The sequence below is a fragment of the Falco rusticolus genome, chromosome 2 (assembly GCF_015220075.1).
Source record: "Falco rusticolus isolate bFalRus1 chromosome 2, bFalRus1.pri, whole genome shotgun sequence".
NCBI lineage: Eukaryota > Metazoa > Chordata > Aves > Falconiformes > Falconidae > Falco > Falco rusticolus.
The window spans coordinates 102,472,866-102,493,677 of NC_051188.1; the positions used below are offsets into that span (position 1 = coordinate 102,472,866).

Sequence of the window (20,812 nt, forward strand, 5' to 3'; positions counted from 1 at the left end):
GTAGTCTGTAATACATTTGTGTTCTGTGTAGATACCTAACAAAACTAGGAGGACAACTGGTAGTTTACAGCTTAAATGGGAAGTCTGGCAGTCTGTATTCCGCTACACTCTGTGGTAAAGTTGATGGTTAACCAACATGAAAGAACCCATGGATTTGTCTGGTAACACAAGCCTGTATTAGCATGGTCTTTGCCTGGTTTGAACTGTAGACTTTTGGAATTGAGCAGTGCTCTGCACTTGTAGGGTGCAGCAAACCAGACATAGTCCGGTGGAAGAAACTTGGTCTTTCCACTGGGGATAACAAGGTTATCTCATGTTTTGCTCAGCAAATGTGTAAGGTCAAGCAGAGAGCCCTTCAACACTTACTTTATTTTTACCTCTATTCTTTGCAGGAAAAAATAGCTATGAGCAGCCCCACTTCAAAGATAAAATTTCTTATATTAATAGTCATAGAGGAAGCAAACTGCATTGCATGCAAATTCATGCCACTTTAGTTACCAATTACCAAGAAACCTCAAATTTCAACCTGAATGTGGTATAAAGTTTGGAGGAAGCACAGGCATGGGTTGGAAGGGTGATGTGTTACTTGAGTATGCTTAATTCTTCACAATATTTGAACCCCTTTATATATATATATAAATATATATATATATATAATTCTCATCAGAAGCTGTTAAACCTTACAACTGTAGTCATTGACTTCTCGGTTGAAGGGCTGGAACTGGTGTTAGTGTTAAAAATGGAAAGCAGGGAGGAGTTATTTTAATTGTTTCCTAAAACGAGAGCATTTGTTGTTCTTGAATAGGTTATAGATATGGAGCTTGTTATTGAATGGCCTCTCCTTGAAAGTAATTGCAAATGAAACAATTAATACAAATTAAATACACTTTGAAGCCTTATGAAAGTGGCTTCAGGTTAGTGTTTGCAGCATAAAACAACCTAAGTCATAGAAGCAGTCTTGGGAACCTCTGGAGAATGTTTTTTTGATGTTTTGATGTTTCATAATAGCACATACAAGGTTTGATGCTTATTTTCATATTATGTTGTTGTCATTAATTATAAGTTAATAGCAGAGCTATCTGGAGGAAGTTGTGTTTACTTTGGTCCCTTGATGGAAAACCTCTTGAGGGTAAAACCTTGCAGCCTATGTTTTCTGAGGATAGCTTTGGCTGTGAACAAAGCCAACACTTGGTGTTGAAATAGGGATTATGGAGAACTGTTAGCAAATACACTAATTACTTCTGTAACTGCAGAAAGCAATGACAGGAAAAGTGGATGGGGAGAAGGCTATGCTTTCTGTCTTAAACAATGGTGCTTGGTAGGAAAAGGTCTTTTGGTATTAAGATGAAATGGTAACGAGCTAAAAATCTCTAAACTTTTTTTTGCTAAATTTATTTAAAAAAAAAAAAAGAATTTGCAATTAGCTAAACTTCTTTCAGTCCTCTGTACTCTGCTACCAAAATCCTTTTTGAGTGTCTCGGAAATCATATAAATGGCATCCACATGCGATGTGGATGTGGAGTGCACAGGTGCACTAAAGACCCTTTGAATCTCTCCTCAAATAGATGTGTTGAGTTACCAGGGTTGGAAGAGGGGAAGGCAGAGGCATCTCTGTACTACATCTTAACATGGGAAGTCTTTTAATGCTTGCATGATGCCTTATTTTTTTTCTGTGTTGTATTTAAGTTGACATTTTGTCATCAAATAAATACTTGGAATAACTGTTTTGCCTCACAAAACAAACAGAAAAATTCCACGACACACTTATTTTCAAATACAGCCTCCAGTAATTAAACAGTGTCATTCAGGTGGCTTTGCTAGGGTTTATCTTGTGTTGTCCTAATATGACCAGTTTTGTAAATACTTCTTTGACACAGTCTGGTGGGAAAACAGCTGAATTATATCCCTCTTCTTTCCTTATCCAAAGCAGTTATCACCAATAAGCAGTTACCCAGTGGGCTTTCTCTTCCAGAGTTGTCTTCTCATACCAGTCTTCAGTGTTGATTGGATTTTTTTTTTTTTTTTGTATCCTCACCTAAAGAATGAGTTCTTATTGTGCTTTCTCTTTTGAGAGTAGGCAAAATACTGAAAGTCTGTACTTGAAAGGTATTTTACATTTCTTTACTGTCAAATAATATTTTTAAGCACTTCAGCATTTAGCTGCTCATAAGAAGGAAGCATGACATAGGAGCATGCAGGAAGATGTACACAAGTGGAGGTGAAATGAGTCTTGCGACTGGAAGACAGACCTCTGAAATGGTAAAACTCTTTGAGGGAGAACCTGCTGTAGCACTGAGCATTACCATGGCCATCGAGCCTTTCTTTCAGAACTTGTACCCTTACTTCACTTTTGAAAGTTAATAATTAAAACATGTCTAACAACTTAATAATTTTGTTTTCTGTATCAAAAATGTCAGGCTGGTGTTGAATGTCTTGTGACATACTAGACTAATGTATTTATATAGAGCTCTAAGTAGTGTATGATCAATTAAGGTAATGTTTTTCAGAATCCTGTAGTTGTCATTTTTCACATTTCGGTAGTTCCCATTCTAGAAATTGATTTCTGATCCAGATGTCTTGTAAGAGTGATGAGTAGTATTTTGATTGGTCTTTGAAAACTGGATATACTGTGAAAATCCCAGCATAACTTTTGGAGTAACCTTGAGACAGCGTGCTAATTGGTCTAACTGTTATTTAATGATTTGCCAAGAGGCAGGAAAAAAAGCACATGCTATTTCTTCGAGGTCATATGCAAAACAGGCAAAATAATATGTGATTACAGTTTCATGAATATGCTTGGAGTTTTTACTTTTGCAGAATACTAATAAAGCAAATAGTTGCTGTTAATGTAATTTGTGTCGCATGAATTATTCTTTGGGAGACTAATCTGCCTGAGAGCTTTAGGATTAGTCGAGGAGAGATTTGCCACTGCAGGCGTTATTGTAACAAACTGGACTGTAGCTTTATGTTGTTCAGCATTACTGTATAGAAGCTGCTTATCTGTGTAGATCGGTGCACTTGATTATTTAATTGCATTGTAATGCAGATAATTATTCTTGGCAGGGAGGGAATGGAAATAATTAAACCCTTGGCTGTGGAAAAAAAACCCAAACTTGAATGATACATAAAATTCTTCACCAACTGACGTACATTAGCTGGATATACTTTTGATGTAACCAGTGTTTCATGAATTCATGTTACAACAGCATGTATGGGACAAATTGCTTATTACTGCATCTAGTTTTACTCTCATTTCACTCTCCTGCCTTTTTTTTGAGTTGTTTTTCATCTTCCTAAGCATATGTGTTTTAAAGCAAGTGCTGCTCCGTGACTTCCTCCCCATTGTTCAGTCCCCTTTGTGATGAAACTGCTGTTGGATGCTTCTGTTAAAATCGGCAATAATTCATTGGCTTTATGTTATCAGTAACTTTTGCAGACTAGAGACCTCTCTTGAAACTCGTTATCTCAGCTAAGTTTAATCTTTTATTTTTGGCTTGGCTTTAATAGCGAAGCATTGTCACAATGCAGTCCCTGGGGAGAAAACCAAACTGTGTTTCTTCCCCAAGTGCTGTGATGCTTGAGGCTTCCAGTACAAACTCGATGGGAAGGGAGAAAGCTGAATTGTTTCTTTCTCTTGGTGTAATATGCAATACGTAAGTGACACTTGGTTGCTTACCTGGAGATCTCAGAATAGACTCACCAGCAGTTTCTAGACCACCTTTCATTCCCTGGAAATCTTTTCTAGCACCATCCTAGTGAAAATATAGTTGCAGTGTTGGGTGAAGCTTAGTTTTCACATGGCAGCATAGCCTAGAGGTGCTTCAAGTAAATCAGCTGGAGAAGTTTTCATCATTTAGTTATAAGAGCTGTTAACTTTGGGAGGGGCAAAATTCCCTGTCAGAGGCTGCCATGAGAGCTGAAGGTGGAAGATCTGTATAAACACACAAGACAGGCAGGTGAGCATGTCAGAGGTGAACACTTCTGAACGTTTGCGTGAGAGGTGAAATGGTGTGCAATAACTTTGTTACTGTCCCTTGCTTCACTGGGGTTTTTTGTGCTTTTTCCTACCAATGGATGCCGTGCTGAACACCTGAGCAGAACGATGTTGCAGGGTTGGAAATTGGCATGCAGGCCTTACCGGCTCAGGGTTACTTGTCATAATGAGCATTTTAAAACATAAGGAACTCCTGAAGTGTTTATAAAACTGAGATTTGTGTAGGTGGGAGAGACCCCCAGGTTTGAGAGGAGGCATGGACAGTAACTGTTGGAGAGCCCCACCAGCACCAGTCCGGACCAAAGGAGCCTGAGAGGCTTTGTGTGTTTCTTGGGTTTCATCCTCTCTTATCAATCAGCCTTATAAAAACTAAATTACAACAATGCTTTCTTGAATTAATTTCTTACCTTACTATTCTTAATTTAGGAATGTCCCCTGGATTAAAATAGATTCCATAAAATCAAGGCTATGAGAACTGATCTCTTCCAGGCACCTTTTTCAGCAGGTGCCTTGGGAATGCTCTTGTGTTCAGTCATGGGGCGCAGGCAAGAAGGGCAGCGTGGTGCATCTTGCTACCAGGTTTTGATTTGCTGCTTGACTCTGGTGTAAGTAACAAAGGGCTTTGTGTTACATAGGCTTGCTGTAGAGGGCTGCATAGAGAAATGGGGAGAAATCAGAAAATGACTTACCAGAAATACTCTTCTTAACTACCTATTATTTAGTATAATTAGCTGTTTTGGACCAGGAACAGATTTTTAACTTGATGGATTTTGGCTTTTTCCTGCAAACTTTGTTGTAGTCTGAATGATTGCAGAGAAAAACAGTATGTAGAAGAACACACTGCAATATGTCCTTAATGCAGCAGCTGTAGGGTTTTGGCCAACCATCTGAAAAAATTATGTTTTCCTTTTTTTAATGTTAGAATTAACTGCCAGTCACTGTGTGTGTGACATTCACTCTTGGGTAAATGGAAGTAACAATGCTGTGAAGCATATGCTTGCAGAACTGAGTGAAGGGAAATCTTTTAGTCGTACGCTTGTTAATAGGGGTGTCTTGCTCAGGTACTGTGAAAAGGCCCAGCAGAAGCTCTAAATGTAGGATATAGGTAACCATATCAAAAAGTGCTCCTAGGCTTGACTGTTGTGTTTTTGGCCATCATCTCTGCAGAAAAGCCTCCGTCAATGTTAGCTGGTTTTGTGGGTTGTGCAGTAAGAGTAATTTCTTGACAAGCAGGCAGCTGCCAGTTTTCATAGGAAGAAGTGCCATAGCAGGTCAGCTGCTTACTTTCTTCAGAAATGAAATATCAAATGGCAACAAAACTTGAATTAGGGGTATATTTATAGAAGGAGCAGGGAGATAACACAAAGGCTGTCTCAACAATGAGTCTATTCTCCTGTTAAAACTTCACAGTGTCACTGCAAGTCTCACCGGTACCGTGCTGAAAGTGGAATGTATAAAATTGCTGCTTATTACTCAAGGTGAGAGGCTTTCAGTTTAAACACCAGGACTGCACTGTGGTAGCAAGCACTTGCCTTCAGACATTAAATAATTCAATGTCCTCCTCCCCTGATCTAAACTGTTTAAAAAGGTGTTATTTCCAATCTGGTTGTTTACAGAAAGTTAATTTGAAAGCTCAGTGTTATATCTCCAGCTAAGATGCAACAGACAAATCCATTAACCTACTATCCTTGCTTTAAGGACACTCTTAACAGAGTTCAACTTGACAAGCTGAGTATTTGAATTATTCATGATCGTGATCTAAATGCTTTAGTTCTGTTTACAGTGTCTGTTAATTGCTCCAGTATTTCTTTATGATTAGAAACATTTAGCTGGCCTAATCAATAAGATGAAGTGCGGTGCTGAGCAGTTCATTAGTGTGCCCCTGTCTGCTCGAAATATAGAAAGCTAAATGTGATCATGACTTGCTCTGGTAATATTATTAAGCTGGGAGATGTCGTATTTTTTTCTGAAGGGAATGAGATAATAAGTAGACAGTCATAGGTTGTCATGTTAAGAGTTAAATTGATAGTACTCCAAGTAAACAGCCACTTTTATCCCCCCCCCAGCTTTAGCTGTCATCTTGGCTATGGATACCAAACAGTTCCCTATTATAAAGCCACAAGGCAAGATCTCCATAAATTTACAATGTATGATGTTGAGTGAAAAAAAATTTTAAATGTGCCACAGTATGACTGCTGTGTACTTTATTAATTTAATAGAGATCTCAGTTGGAGAAGCTGACTGTGAATAGAGTTCACATTCACACATTGCCTGTGGAATGACTTGCTTCTGGTTTTATTAAAATTTTGATAGGGCTGTGTTGGATCTATAGGGGAGGGAAATTCATTAATTTGGAAGATTTTTTTTGCAATTATGTGTTATAGATGTGTCATGTTTGAGATGCTCTCCAGAGTTTCTGAAGATGTTAGAAGGAGTAAGCGTGTGATAGTTTTATTGATCAAGACAAGCCAGACAAGGTGTCATCCCAGTTACTGGAAAATTCTCTCATTACCTAGTGGAAAGACAGTGATGGCTTACTGTTGCATTGTACAGAGTTTATTCATTCCACAGGAGAAGAGAAACTGAAATAGTAAAGGGAAATTTCTGCCAGCAGTGTTCATGCTTTATTTTTAAGCTAAATTGTGGTAACATGTTAACATCTTAAAGCAGGCAGGAAAATATTCTCTCCTCCTCTCTAAAAAAAAATACAAAAAAATAAATACTTGGTTTAATTATGGCATTTTAACTTAGAGTTGTAAGGTAATGCGTTAGGGTAGTTAGGTGTTGACTTCTGCAGTGTTTCTTGGTGTGATACTTTTTATTACTGTAGGCATATAAAATTCACGAAGGTTTTTTGTGTTTGTTTAAACATGCTCCTTTGGAGCATGAGGGGCAATGGAGAGTTGTTGTCTTTTCCCTTGAAAAACCTAACGCAACGAGGAGATTTGGTTTTTTGTGGTGTTTCTTATATGGTAAAACTGAAGTGAGTACTTTTAGCTTATACCTTCTGAGGTTGGCTGCACCAGAGGGAAGAGGACTGAAAGAGCTCTTTATTTGTCTTAATGCTGTGGTTCCACAGGAGGCATTTAAACCAATGTTGAGGTTTGTGGGGGAGGAAGATTTAGTTGGTTTATAAATGCAGGTAGGAAGCTCCCAGATGTTCCAGGATTGCATTTAATTTGGAACTGGTTGAGGGCAGCTCTGGTGTTTGGCTCCGTACCCAAGGGTGATTGGGCACAGGAGGAGGGAGGGAGCGGGGTGCTGAGGGCAGCGTGCCTCAGGAGGCGGTGGGGAGGCACGCCAGGGAGCCTGTCTTAAGCGTGGGTACTTTAATGTTAGGTGGTATTCTTAATACTTTGCTGTGGGCTAGACCTTCAGTAGTCCCATTTTGGTACCACGCCAGCCACTGTATTTTAAGGTTCATTCAAAGCACAGCATAGGTGGAAGCTGGTGCTTTTAACCCACCATCTTTACAAGGAATGATACTAAAGGAAGTAGAGAGGGGCTTGAAAAAAGGGTACATTGTGGCGTGTTGGTGTTTGTTTGTTTGTGGGGTTTTGTTGTTGTTTGGGTGGGGTTTGTGGGGTTTTTTTTAGAAAATGCTTGAGGAAAACTTAATTTTTTTTTAATTGTTAGCGAACCCTTCCCCTTGGTATGCCAAGTAGGTATGGAAAATTAAATTTCTGTAATTACGCCTCAGGTATGCATGTTGTTCTAGGTTGAGCCCAAGTTGATAGGAGGACAGTTTTGGGCCTCAAAACAGTTTGATTACAGCTTTAAAATCTGTGTTCTGGATTTCTGTGAAGACTTAATTTACATTTCTCAAATCTGCCTGAATCAAACAATTTCAGTCTTGTTGCCATGGGTGGGTAAGTGTAGGATTTGGTTCAGACTTGCTTGAGCTGTTCCTGCTTTGGATGGACTCTTAAGACACAAGATCAAAACTTTTTTTTTTTCCCCTTATCCTTCCAGGTGCCTGCTGATGGAAACGCTGGGTTGCTGGCAGAGCCTCAAATCGCCATGTTCTGTGGGAAACTCAACATGCACATGAACGTGCAGAATGCAAAGTGGGAATCCGACCCCTCTGGCACCAAGACCTGCATTGGGACAAAGGAAGGGATTCTCCAGTACTGCCAGGAAGTAAGTTGTGTCCTCGGGGACAGCTATGGTGGTTGTTCTTCTGAAGCGTGAAGCAGGCATGTGCTGGAGAGCTGAGTCTGTAGGGACCTTCCCCTGTCTCTTTTTCCCCTCTCCTCTGCTCCATTGCCTTTTTGTCCTTTTTAAAGAAGCTCTTTCCAGAGCCTGTTAAAACAGCTTCAAAAATTTGTTGCGGGGGGTGGTCACTGGGACTCTTGAAAGTCAGCTGTAACATGTCTTCTGTCATCCTGACATGATACTGAAGTACACTGGGACAGTCCAGAGTTACTAGTCTCTGCTGCACACTGAACCATTCAGAGTTTCTTAATAGGAAAAGCTTGCCCTACAGATGAAGTCACAGTGACTGATTTCATATTTGAGAGCAGAAACTTATTACCCACTCACTTAGGTCCTAAGAACAGATTGTGGATCTAATTTTGTTTTGTTTCCATGCTGTGATAGCGTGATAACCTCGTACCAGTGTGTGACAATTTGAAAAGAAAATGTGGGTTTCATGCCATGAAACAAGAGGACATGGCTTGAGTTGCTTCAGTCCTTATGTCTTTCTATAACATCTCTGCCTTTTTTTTCTTTTTTTTTTTAAAAAAAAAGCAGTATATCTTGCTTCCTAAATGTCAAATCAGTTTCTGTGAAAATGCCTCTTTAGAAAGCAAGATAATTCACTCTTCAGATCTCTGTTGCCTTAGCATTCTTCATTCCTGTACTTTAATCCATTGATTGTTCCTTCTATTTCTTGCAGTGTGTTGTTCAGTTTTTTCTGTGTTTGGGTTTTATGGTCTAGGATATTCATTTTAAGGAAGATACTGTAATGGCTATTAAAATTGATTCTTCACCAGTAGCGTTGTCTTTTTATTAAGAGTATTAGTTTGAAATTCATAATATTTTTGTTTACCGTTAACAAAAATACCAAACCTAACCTCTGTAAGGTTTCAGAGGTTTCTTCTGGTTTTCTGTTTTCTCCTTTGATTTATCTAAATAGAGTTGATTTATGCATAGTGGAATTATTGAGGGTGAGGAAAGGAGTAAGAAGATGGAGGTAGAGAATCAGTGAGTAAAAGTCCACAAGGTAGTAAGTCTCTTTATATGAAGTTATAGGAAGAAATTTACAGGAAGTAAGAGTAGAAAGTTTGGAGGGTTTTAAGGCATAAATAAATAGCTCAGTAGGATGGCAGGCCAGTTACAAATGCTGCAGGTAAGGAACAGTTCCAGAACAAGGACTCAGAGCTGTAAATCTCAGCTGAATGTAAAGTGACTGAAATTTTGGGTAGCATTAAAAAAAAATAAAAATAAAATAAAAAAAAAATAATCCAAACAAAAAAAACCCCAAACAAACACACACACACACACACACAAAAAAAAAACCCAACAAAAAAAACCCCCACTAAAAACCCACCCAGGAAAAAAAGGTCCACAAAACCAAAGCCCAAAACAAACAAAGCAAGCCCCAACACAAAACCAAACAAACCCCACCCTCTTAAGAATAAAGGGAAGAGGAAAGCCAAAGCCGTCAGAAGGTGGTAGCAATGTATTGTTAGGTGACAAAGGGAATAATAAAAATTTTGACTGCATATGAGGAAAAATTTTGACTGCATATGAGGAAAAATTTTGCCATGACAGTGGCCATGCGGTGGTACAGGCACCCAGACAGGCTGTGGAGTCCTAATACTTCAAGACTGGAAGAGCCAAACCAGGGAAGGGTCTGAGCAACGGAGTCTGGCTGAGATGTAAGCCCTGGCTGGAGCAGAGGAAGGTCTGGATGCCCTCTGTAGGTCCCTTTTAACCTGATGATTTATTTTTTTAATCTGGAATTTTCTCCTGACTGGAGAAACAGAGGAGACTTTCTGTTACTTGAGTTTTTAAGAGTAAATATTTAAACTCCAGTGTGGTGATAGCCTTGATTTGTGTGCTTGGCAGTTAATCAGCTTACTATTAGATGATAGTGTCACGACTTTACAGTGTCTCTTTAGCTACAGTTAAAAGTATAGCTTAGGGGGTTCTGCTCTGTCATGGGGCAACGTGCTGGCAGGTCTGCTCCCTAAAAATGGGACGGGCATCTTACTGATTTTAGTTAATCTATGTTATTACATGTATGTGATTAAGCAGTGTGCATTAACTTCAAGTAAGCAGTTCTGCTGTGGTGTGTTTAAACATGGGAATCTAGCTAAAAATAACGCTTTCCTTGGCTGTGCTCACCAGTATGCTTTCTGTTTGTTTGTGGGAAACTGCTGATGTCCTGGCTGTCCTGTTCTATCCTTACCCAACACACACCTGAGCTGCGCAACACAGATGGCTGTAGGACACTGGTAGAGAAGGGGCAAGGTGGTCTGGGAGCAAGTACCTGTGGCAGCACCGGCGTGCTCTATCAGCAGCTGGTTTGGGCATGGGGAAGACTTGTGTGAGACCCTAATTTTTAATGCTGGTAATAAATTCAGAAATAGAAAGTACTAGGAAGGTCAGGTCTGCTGACAGCAAGTTAAAAGAAAAAAGCCACATGGAAGTTGATCCAGCCCAGCAGCATGGAAAGAGGCTCCCAGTTCTGCACGACTCTTCCCCCATAGCCCTCCCTGCTTCCCCATGCCTCTGCAGCCAGGTCTGTATGGACTTGGGCTTTGGCCAGGGAAGGGCACTATTGCTTTACTTCTGTTAAACTTTCCCATGACCTGACAAGAGAAACAGATTGGATAAAAGCACCCACTTCTACCAAAGAAATGAATCTGTAGAGAAGTGCTAGTAAATGCAGCTCAAACTAGTTCCTTGTTGCTTGATCCTCTGATTATGCGTAGTGTCCTGTGGGTAACAAGTGAGGTGGTTTTCCCCTTGCCTTCTGCGAGTCAGCACTTGCTATCAGGGAATGGGACAAATTTGCATTTTTGCGTTAGCAGGAAGCAGTAAGCACCAAGGCTGAGATGTGGTACCTCTTGCATTGGAATAGTATGCAGGTAAATTCTCAATTTAGATTACTTTTGCCATATACAACCTTTCCCTTCCTTCCTTTTCACTCTTGTTCATGATGCTTTTTTCCCCAAAAGAACTGCTTCTTCTTGGGGTGGCTTGGTTTTTTTTCCTGGTATAAGCAGAGGCTGAGCATATAGGCTCTGCTAATCAAGCAGACAAGTACTCTTCCTGAATCTATGTTCTTTATGCTCCCTGGCACCGTGGCAGCTTCCTTGGTTCTTTGGTCTTGCTGTAGCAGCAGCTGTCAGTACCACTCTGCTGAGGTACTGGGTTTTTTTTTTCCCCAGCTCTGAGCAGAGCCCTGAAATGACAGGGAGCAAGAGAAGGCAAGGTATTTATTTTTCTTTTCCCTCCCTGCACCTCTAATGAGAAATCTGTCTGTCCTGGGTTTTGTTGCAGATACCTTATGTGGCTCTGTGCCACGCATTGTGATTATGGCTGTAATGCAAGAGGTGATGCTCTACTGCAGTAAATCCTGTAGAGCTAGCCTATGTACCTAGTTCATCCTACACCAGGGAAAGAACAGAAGGGACATACTGAAAGGAGCCAACTCAAGGAGCAAGTGCAGTGGAGGTCTCGCTCTGTGGCTCCTTGGCTCTAAAATAATTACAGAGTTAGTATATTTTATCGGGAGACTCCACTTCCTTCACTGTTAATCCATAATGTTACTACATTCATTCTCTGGCTTTGTTTTCTTCTTTAAAGGTATCTTTCAGAAGATGCAAAATAGTATCTCCCCCTTCAGCAGAGCTTACAAGTAGGTGCATTCCTTTGCCTCCTTGTAAGCTCTTTTTAAAAAGAGCTTTTCTTGACAATGCAAGGCTTGATGCCTGGGTGGTGGGCACAGCACTGGCCTGGAAGGTTCGTGGAGTACAGAAGGATTTATATTTCTCCTTCAGAGAAGATGTTCTGGGAGCCTTGTATCTTGAGATTCTCATCATTGCCTCTCCTCATCCGCTGCCAGTGTAGGTGGATTTTGAAGTCTTGATGCAGGAGGTATCGGTAGAGGAGCATTGCAGGGGCAGAAAGAGAGGAATGGGGAATAAGCAGAACCGCCTACATGTTTTAAAGATTTATGTCGCTGCTTGTTGCTTCGCTGCTTTTGAGTGGGAGCTCAGTGCAGCACAGGAACTGTCTGAATTTATATTTGGATGACACGTCACACAGTTTAAAGATGACAAAGCTGAGACTGTACATTGCTTATTTGAAAGGAAATCAAGATACTTGAATGCTGCCTTCTAACTTCCTTGACTTCAGTTAAACTCTGCTACTGAAGTCACAAGAAGTGGTTCTGAAAACACAGCACATCCATTTCCTCTGCCTTCAAACCTGCATGTTCTTCATGCAGTGCTCAGCCTAAGCTGGTGGCTTTTCTTTTTTTTTTTTTTTTAAATACAGCAAAATCAAGCTTTTTTTTGGGTAGAATGAGATGCTGGTTAGAGAAGTACAATTTACTAGTGGTTTCTTTTTAATGTCAAACTAGCTAGCAGGTTGCTATATTAATTGTACTTATTACTGCAAAGTAGAATGACATGGGCTTGATATGCAAACAGCTGTCAAATGGAATGCTGCAGTTTCTAGAAGAACGTTGCATTAATGTAAAGGGAGTGGTTACACCTGTGTGTGCCAGCATCGTTAAGGTGTTGTGAGTGTACCAGCTGACACTTCAGATCAAGCCATTGGTCGATCTAGTCGTGCTGCTGACACTGCAGTACCAGCTGTTTCAGAGGGATGTTGGAAAAACCCTGCTATACACAATTACTGGATAACTAGCCCTCTGGGGGAAGCGTCTTCCTAACAGCCCCTGATGAGTGGTTTGCTGATGTCCAAAAACAGGTGGGGACCGCTGCTCCTGGGTTTTGCTTTTTGTTGTTGTGTGGAAGAAACCAGGTACCTGCACCCACACATGTTCAAGTGCCAGGGTGACACATTACTGTTGAAGGAAAGCATGTTTCAGAGACGATCAGCTCCTTGACTTGCTGAACAGTTTTCATAAAACTGCCCTTTGGCAAAGTATGTGTTTTCAGAGTCACATGAATATGCAGAGTAGGAAGATACTTTAGGTGTGCTTAGTTCCCTGCTTAAACAGAATGAGTGTTCAGATAGAAGATATTGGTATATGTTTTATTATATTAGCAATTTTGAACAGATACTATGTGCTGAATTTTATGTCTAGTAATTAGGATACATTATACGAGTTCCTTGAAGGACTGAAGCTATTTTGCCATCTGTGCTGAACTCAGTGTCCAAAATTAATTGTAAAAACAACACTTAGAACTGGCAAAAAATTAGTCTTGTCTGATGAATGTGGTTTTCCCCCCACTTAGTTTAATTTGAAGGTGCTCATCTCCATTTTAAGTGTGCATGGAACTGTGGGGTGTTTGTGGGGTTTTTGTTGCATTTGGTTGGGGGGTTTTTTGTTGGTTGTGTTTTTTTTTTTTTTTTCTCCAAAGAACAAACCAAAACTATAGTAAAACTAGTTTGGGTCTGGATATTACATGTATGATTGAGCAGATGGAGTATAAACCTGGGACCCCAGAGATTGAGCTGCGTCTTGTAATCAGCAGCTGGCTCACCATGGAATCTTTGGCTAGATGCTTAGAATAACTTTCAGATACAGAGTGCTTGTTGGCTTTGGCAGGTGTTACACATGGCATCGCTGAAACCACCACATCATGACTGCTTGGCTTTTGTAAAGTCATGACATGTCTGCTTTCTTTGTAAACATCATTGAGATCCATGAGCATCTTGCCTTGGATGCGTACTTGTTACGGAAGTCCTCCCCAGAAATAAAAAAATGAATTATAAATGCATGCTGCTATGCTTTTAACTATATCTGTGTTACATGAAGCAGAAAATGGTAGGATAAATTCAGATAACAGGTAATTCATTATATCTGTAAAAAAACCAGTGTTGACACTTCTAATCTCTAATCATAATACTTCCAAAAATTATGTTCTTGTCATTTTCTCAAGTCTTCTGTGTTTATGCCATGTGTTTACATAAGTTGCTGGTGAAGCCCAAAGCCGCTTCTTAGCCAGGTCCAGTATAAGCTGGAATGTGACCATAATAAGGTTTGACATAAATTCAGGCCACAACCCCCAGCTTTAAAGCAGTCTTCAGGTCCTCTATTTTGTACATGGGCCAAAACAGCCAACAAATGACTGCCCCATCTTCATTTTTATTTACTTCCTCAGCTTCCTACTGCCACAGTCTCCAATAATCCCTCTGTGCTTGTTGCTCTGGGGCCCATGCCAGGCAGAATCAGGCAGAACTGATGGCAGTGGTTCCCTCCCTCTCTAGTCTTTGTCCTTGTTAAGAGGTCCTGAAGATTTGTTAAAGGTTTTGTTGAACTGCCAGCGATGCCGATGATTTAAAAAAAAAAAAATAGTTTTGCCTTCTCTTTAGAGAATTTGAGATGAGATGAAAATGGTCTTGCTGCTTTGATAATGGTTTCTCTCCATGTTACCTTGTCACTTTCATCCTAATGTGAATTGTTTTTAATCTAGGCTGCATAATGTGCTCTTTCCAGTTTCTCAAACCAAATAGCCACTGTATTGAAGAAAAGAAATTAATTTTAAACCTGTGCTACTCTAAATTCAACAGCCTAAAAAGCCATACATTTTGCTCTGAGAAACTTGCTCAGGAAAATAACCTATTTAATGAAACAGCATGGAAAACATACAGATTTTTGGCAGCACAGACAGTCCTTAAAAACAAATGACATTTTCAAGAGAAATGTGTGTTGGTATATTCTGAGATGTGTGCAGTCATGCTTAAAAGCTTGGGTGCATGGTATCTTAGCACTCTTCACATTGGTTGTTAAGGTTTTTTGTTCTACTTAGGTTTTGGTCCACAGCAAAAGTTGAATTGGTTCACTCTGTCTGCCAGTGCTTAAATCTCATTTGCTTCAATGAAGGCTTAGATTTTAGAAATGCAGAGTCTTCTATTGATGGTATATTTATCTTGCAGTTAAACCTTAGTATGCTCACCATATAACCTTCTTGAGAAAGAAGCCTGGGCTTTTTAGCCTAGACTGTAGTTTATAATTTAATGTATTTCAAATCAAGTGACTTATAAACGGGGAGCATATGTTGCAAGATAATGTCTGCTTTTTCTTTTGTTGATAATAAAATGGCCCTCTCTGTTCTTCCCTACACAGACCTTTTTTTGTATGTCTTGAAAAGAAATTAAATGAAAAATATCGGGATCTCAGTATGCTGTTGCTTTTATGATAAATTTTTCAACTCCTTTTGAAGTAACATGTTTTTCTCGTGGAAGGAAGGTGCTTCTGCTTTGAAGTTGAGGGAGGGAACAGAATGAAAACGGGTGAGGATTGCCTGCATAAATATATATTTAGGTAAATGTGTATTGCAGTGTTTAATGAAGCTGCAATGCTGCATTTTCCCCTAGATTAATTTTGAATTTCAGAGATATGATGGACTAGACGAATGGCTCAACTTAAGCAGCGGGTTCCACCGGCGTAGTCTTTATGCCAGGAATTATTGTTTCTTCTGTTCTCTTAAATACAGGAATGCCAGGGCTGTGTGCAGGGTAGTGCTGCTGCCTTTTTTGGTTCACAGTTGAACTAGGAGACAACCATTTAGCATGTGATCAGGATGTCAAAAGACACCTGCCAAACTGGAGATAAAACAGACAAGAAGAAAATGTGTTACATTATCATCAGCATGCTGTGCTCTGTGCTTGCAGTTACAGACCTTAAGGTTACAAAAGAACTGGCTAACCGCGCTTGCACAAGTCTCTGGATGCCTAGGGGAGAACAGTGAAGCTTGACTTGCCCAACTCTTGGCATTACTGAAGCCCAAGAAACTTCTGAGGGCTGTGTAGTGTTGGATGTGATCTGTAGAGATGTTACCTCTCCTGCATCCGTGCTGTTGTATAGAAGGTGCCCTGAGGAACTCTACTGCTGCATTACACCATTCCTTTTTCCTTCTTACATAGTTATTGAAGTAAGATGTCTGCGGTTTTCTTTAGATAGGTCTCCCAAACCTAGAATCATTTAGGTTGGAAAAGACTCTTGAGATAATAAAGTCCAACCATTAACCCAGGACTGCCAGGTCCATCACTAAACCATGTCCCTAAGTGCCACATCTCTGTGTTGTTGGGTTTTTAACACCTTCACGGATGGCGATTCCACCGCCTCGCCTGGGCAGTCTGTTCCAATGCTTGACCACCCTTTCGGTGAAGAAATTTTTCCTAATATCCGGTCTAAACCTCCACTGGCTTATGTTGAGGATGTTTCCTCTTGTCCTGTCGCTAGTTATCTGGGAGAAGAGACTGACCCCCACCTGCCCACAGCCTCTCTGCAGGTAGTTGCAGAGTGGGATTCAGTCTCCTGAGCCGCCTCCTCTCCAGAGGGAACAACGCCGGCTCCCTCAGCCGCTCCTCGTAAGCCTTGTGCTCCAGAGCCTCCACCAGGTGAGCTGCCCTTCCCTGCACACGCTCCAGCGCCTCTACGTCCCTCTTGAAGTGCAGGGCCCAAAACTGAACACAGTATTCAAGGTGTGGCCTGACCAGTGCCGAGCACGTGCGGACAATCACTGCCCTAGTCCTGTGGCCACACGATTTCCGATACAAGCCAGGATGCCGTTGACTGCCTTGGCCGCCTGGGCACACTGCTGGCTCGTGTTCAGCCGGTTATCGACCAGGACCCCCCAGGTCCTTTCCTGCTGGGCAGCTTCCCAGCCACTCTGCCCCAAGCCTGTAGCGCTGCATGGGGCTGCTGTGACCCAGGGGCAGGAACTGGCACTTCTCCTTGTTGACCCCCATGCAGTTGGCCTCAGCCCATCGATCCAGCCTGTCCAGATCCCTCTGCAGATCCTTCCTACCGTTAAGCAGACCAACACTCCTGCCCAACTTGGTGTCATCTGCAAACTTAGTGAGGGTGCACTCAATCCCCTCATCCAGGTCATTGATAAAGATATTAAACAGGACTGGCCCCAGTGCTGAGCCCCGGGGAGAACACCACTTGTGACCAGTCGCCTGCTGGATTGTGCCTTTGTTTACCACCACTCTTTGGGCCTGGCCATCCATCCAGCTTTTTACCCAGCATAGAGTACACCTGCCCAAGGCATGAGCAGCCAGTTTCTCCAGCAGAATGCTGTGGGAGATGGTGTCAAAGGCTTTACTAAGGTCCAGATAGCCAACATCCACAGCCTTTCCCTCATCTTCTAAGCGGGTCATCTTGTCATAGAAGGAGATCAGGTTGGTTAAGTAGGACCCGTCTTTCACAAACCCATGTTGGCTGGGCCTGATCCCCTGGTTATCCTGTACACACTGTGTGATGGCACTCTGGATGATGTACTCCATAACCTTCCCTGGCACCAAGGTCAGACTGACAGCCCTGTACTTGCCCAGATCCTCCTTTCGGCCCTTCTTGTCAATGGGCATCACACTGGCTAACCTCTGCTCTTCTGGGATCTCCCCGGTTAGCCAGGACTGTTGATAAATGATGGAGAGTGGACTGGTGAGCTCCTCTGCGAGCCTCCTCAATACCCTCGGGTGGATCCCGTCCGGCCCCATAGACTTGTGTGTGTCTAAGTGGAGTGGCAGGTCACTAACCTTTCCCTCCTGGACTGTGAGGACTTCATTCTGCTCCTTGTCCCTGTCTTCCAGCTCAGGGGGCTGAGTACCTTGAGGGTGACTGGTCTGACTATTAAAGACCGAGGCAAAGAAAACATTAAGTACCTCAGCCTTTCCCTCAACCTTCATGGCAATATTCCACCCTGCATCCAATAAAGGATGCAGATTACCCTTGTCCCTCCTTTTGTTTCTAATGTATTTTTAAAAACACTTTTTGTTACCTTTTACAGCAGAGGCCAGCCTGAGTTCTAGCTGGCCTTTCGCCTCTCTAAGCTTCGCCCTGCAAAACCTCGCGATCTCCTTATAGTCCTCTGGAGCTCCCTGCTCCTTCTTCCAAAGGTGGCAAACTCTCCTTTTTCCCTGAGTTCCAGCTAAAGCTCGCTGTTTGGCCAGGCCCACTTAAAGATATTCTTCCCCACCCAATAATACCTTTAAGTATTTATGTATTTACACCTAATATAAATTAGGTATATTTGTATGCCTATATGTGTTTATATACCTGCACATTTAAACACTTCCTTCTTGAAGAATGTCCAGCCCTCCTGGACCCCGTGGCCCTTCAGGCCTGCCTCCCAAGGGACTCTGTCAACCAGTCTCATAAATGGGCCAAAGTCTGCCCTCTGGAAGTCCAAGGTAGCCATTCTGCTGACCCCCTCCTTACTTCCCTGAGAACTGAAAATTCCTGTCATCTCCTTATCTCTATGCCCAAGACATCCCCTGGCTACTACATCACCCACTAGTCCTTCCCTCTCCTCAAACAGCAGGCCCAGCGGGGCACCTTCCCTAGTTCACTCACTGACCGGCTGTGTTAGGAAATTACCTTCCACACACTCCAGGAACCTCTTAGGCCGTTTCCTATCTCCTGTGTTGTATTTCCAGGGGATTTCTTGTATTTCCAGTGGACATCTTAACACTGTAGCTCTGAGGTGGACTGGTAGCAGCTATTCCTTAAAAAATACTATAAGCCTAAGAGTTACTAATCATGAAGTGCAATGATTACCTTAAGTTTTTTGAAAAAGTCTGTTACAAATACACAGCTGTTGCATATATTCCTCCCTTTTAAGGAGGAAATGTCCATGCTAGTCTACCTTTCTTTTTTCCCTCCAGATTTTCAGACCATGCTTGCATGGACACTTCAGTCTGGCACAAATCTCTCCCACCTTTTGCTAAAGGTCACCCTGGGTCCTCTTTAACTCCTGGCACTTTCCACTGTGATGCAGTTTTTATTCATAGGGGGGATGTTTTCAGAGACAGGTCAGTTCCTTGATGCAGCTTCTGTGTTAGCAGTGGCTCTTGGAGAGTTAGCAGTAAATGGACAAGAGGTGCAATAACACAGGAATTGCCCCCTGGAAGTGTCAAACTGGAGTCCAATTAAAGGCACTGAAACCACAGCCCTGGCGTCTTCAGGGTTACTCTGCCAGATGGATGGGTGCAAGTGTGACTCCTTTTTGGGGATGGTACTTACGAGAGCTGAGAGGCTACCTGCAGAGTTTGGGTGGTCTTGAACGTTCAGGTGCTTCAGCTCTTTCTAGTCTTCATCAAGTCTCTGTGCATGATTGTGTATGTGTGAGTAGGTAGTACGCTTTGTGGTGGTTGTATTTTTTGGCTCATCCACACCCCTTTTGGATGGCTCTGTAGCTTTCCTGTGCTGTATTTTACTGCTTTTCCTTGTGGTGGTAACTGTTATTCTCTTCTGGGGTTTTTCCTTCCTTTTTCTTCTTGGGGGTGGGGACCGAGTTTGGGGGGATTATTTCTTTTTTCTCTTCACGTTTGTCTGTCGTCTTTGAAATAGATGGAATTTGGCTGCATATTGACTACAGGCATGTTTATTTCACTGTAAAGCTGCATATAAGCTTATTAGTAGCAAATGGTGGGGTGATCTGGCTAGTTGGTAGCCCAGAGTAGGTTCACGTTCATGTCTGTCTTTTTGCAAGTAAAAGGGCATGATGCGCATAGATTCCGATGTCAGTTTTGCAAGCAAAAATAAAAAAGGGAAAGACAGTTTCTTTTGGTCCATGGCTTTGAAGCTGTCAGAAAGGTGATGCTTGCTTGAATTCATAGCAGGGCAATACCCTAAGGTTGGATGGTGGAAATGCTTCTTGATTTCTGGGACATTCAGTTTTTTCTCAAGGAGTTTATTACCACTGCTTTCTAATTCATACAATGAATCCAGTTAGCTTTTATCCAATTATAATTATTATGTAGTACTGTACTGAGTGCCTGCTTTAATCTTCCAAGTACTATATACCTCTGGCTAATAAAAAATCCCACTGATAATCTGTTTTTATAATGTGTGTTCCTTGCAGAAAATTGTTTTAGATGGTTGTGGATTAATTATAATCATGGAGAGGTTTCTGAATATCTAGCCAATTATTGACGGATTTTTCCACCGTTTTCCTTTATATACATAGTGTTGTTTTTTTTAAATAGTTTAAACAGAATTTTAGCTGTTAATTAGCTTTTTTTTTTTCACTTGAGGAGGGTGAGATTTTTCACTCAGTGGGTGTTACTGAAAATTGGTAATGAAAATATTTAAAAGGTGAGGATTTTAGATTTTTAGATTTTTTCAGAGTTCTTGAGGCATCTGGCTTATGCTGAAACTGAAAACAGAGCATTGGATGTGAAGTCCCTAAGATTGTTCCAAATTGTTATGAAGCCTCAGGGTGAATCCTTGGTAGGGAAAGGGAAATTGTCCTTCTCCTTAGTGAAGACTGGAGCTTCTGCTAGAAGGATACCGTGTAGTGTTCACAAGATGCATCACAATATCTGTTGTAAAGTATCAGCTTTGTGGGTGCCGCTAGTTGTTGTGTATGTTAACAAAAAAAAAGGAAAATTACTTGTAATGACAAAACCATGTTTAATTTTTTTCTTCTGTCTGGGTATGAATATTGAAACAGGAATCTGCTAACCTGGATATGAGGAAGTATCATCTGATACAATTTTTTTTCTTGCCAGCATAGTAATCTTTCTATAAATACCATTGTAGGTCAGAAAAGCACTGACCCCATGGGAATTTAATGATGTACAAGAGGTCCAATTCCAGCTGTTTGAAGAAACTGCATAATGTTTCCGTTAGAATATAAACCAATGTGACTTAATTTA

At 41.4% G+C, this 20,812-nt stretch overlaps 1 protein-coding gene across 5 annotated transcripts in view; it reads left to right on the forward strand.

The window, feature by feature from the left end:
• The window catches only part of LOC119143448 (amyloid beta precursor protein), a 229,077-nt gene that overhangs the window by 39,320 nt on the left and 168,945 nt on the right, over positions 1-20,812 (forward strand). For all 5 annotated transcript variants that reach the window (XM_037377728.1, XM_037377730.1, XM_037377732.1 and 2 more), the window contains exon 2: positions 7,967-8,134. In XM_037377728.1, the coding sequence (XP_037233625.1) occupies positions 7,967-8,134 (168 nt within the window). The remainder of the gene's footprint in view (positions 1-7,966; positions 8,135-20,812) is intronic.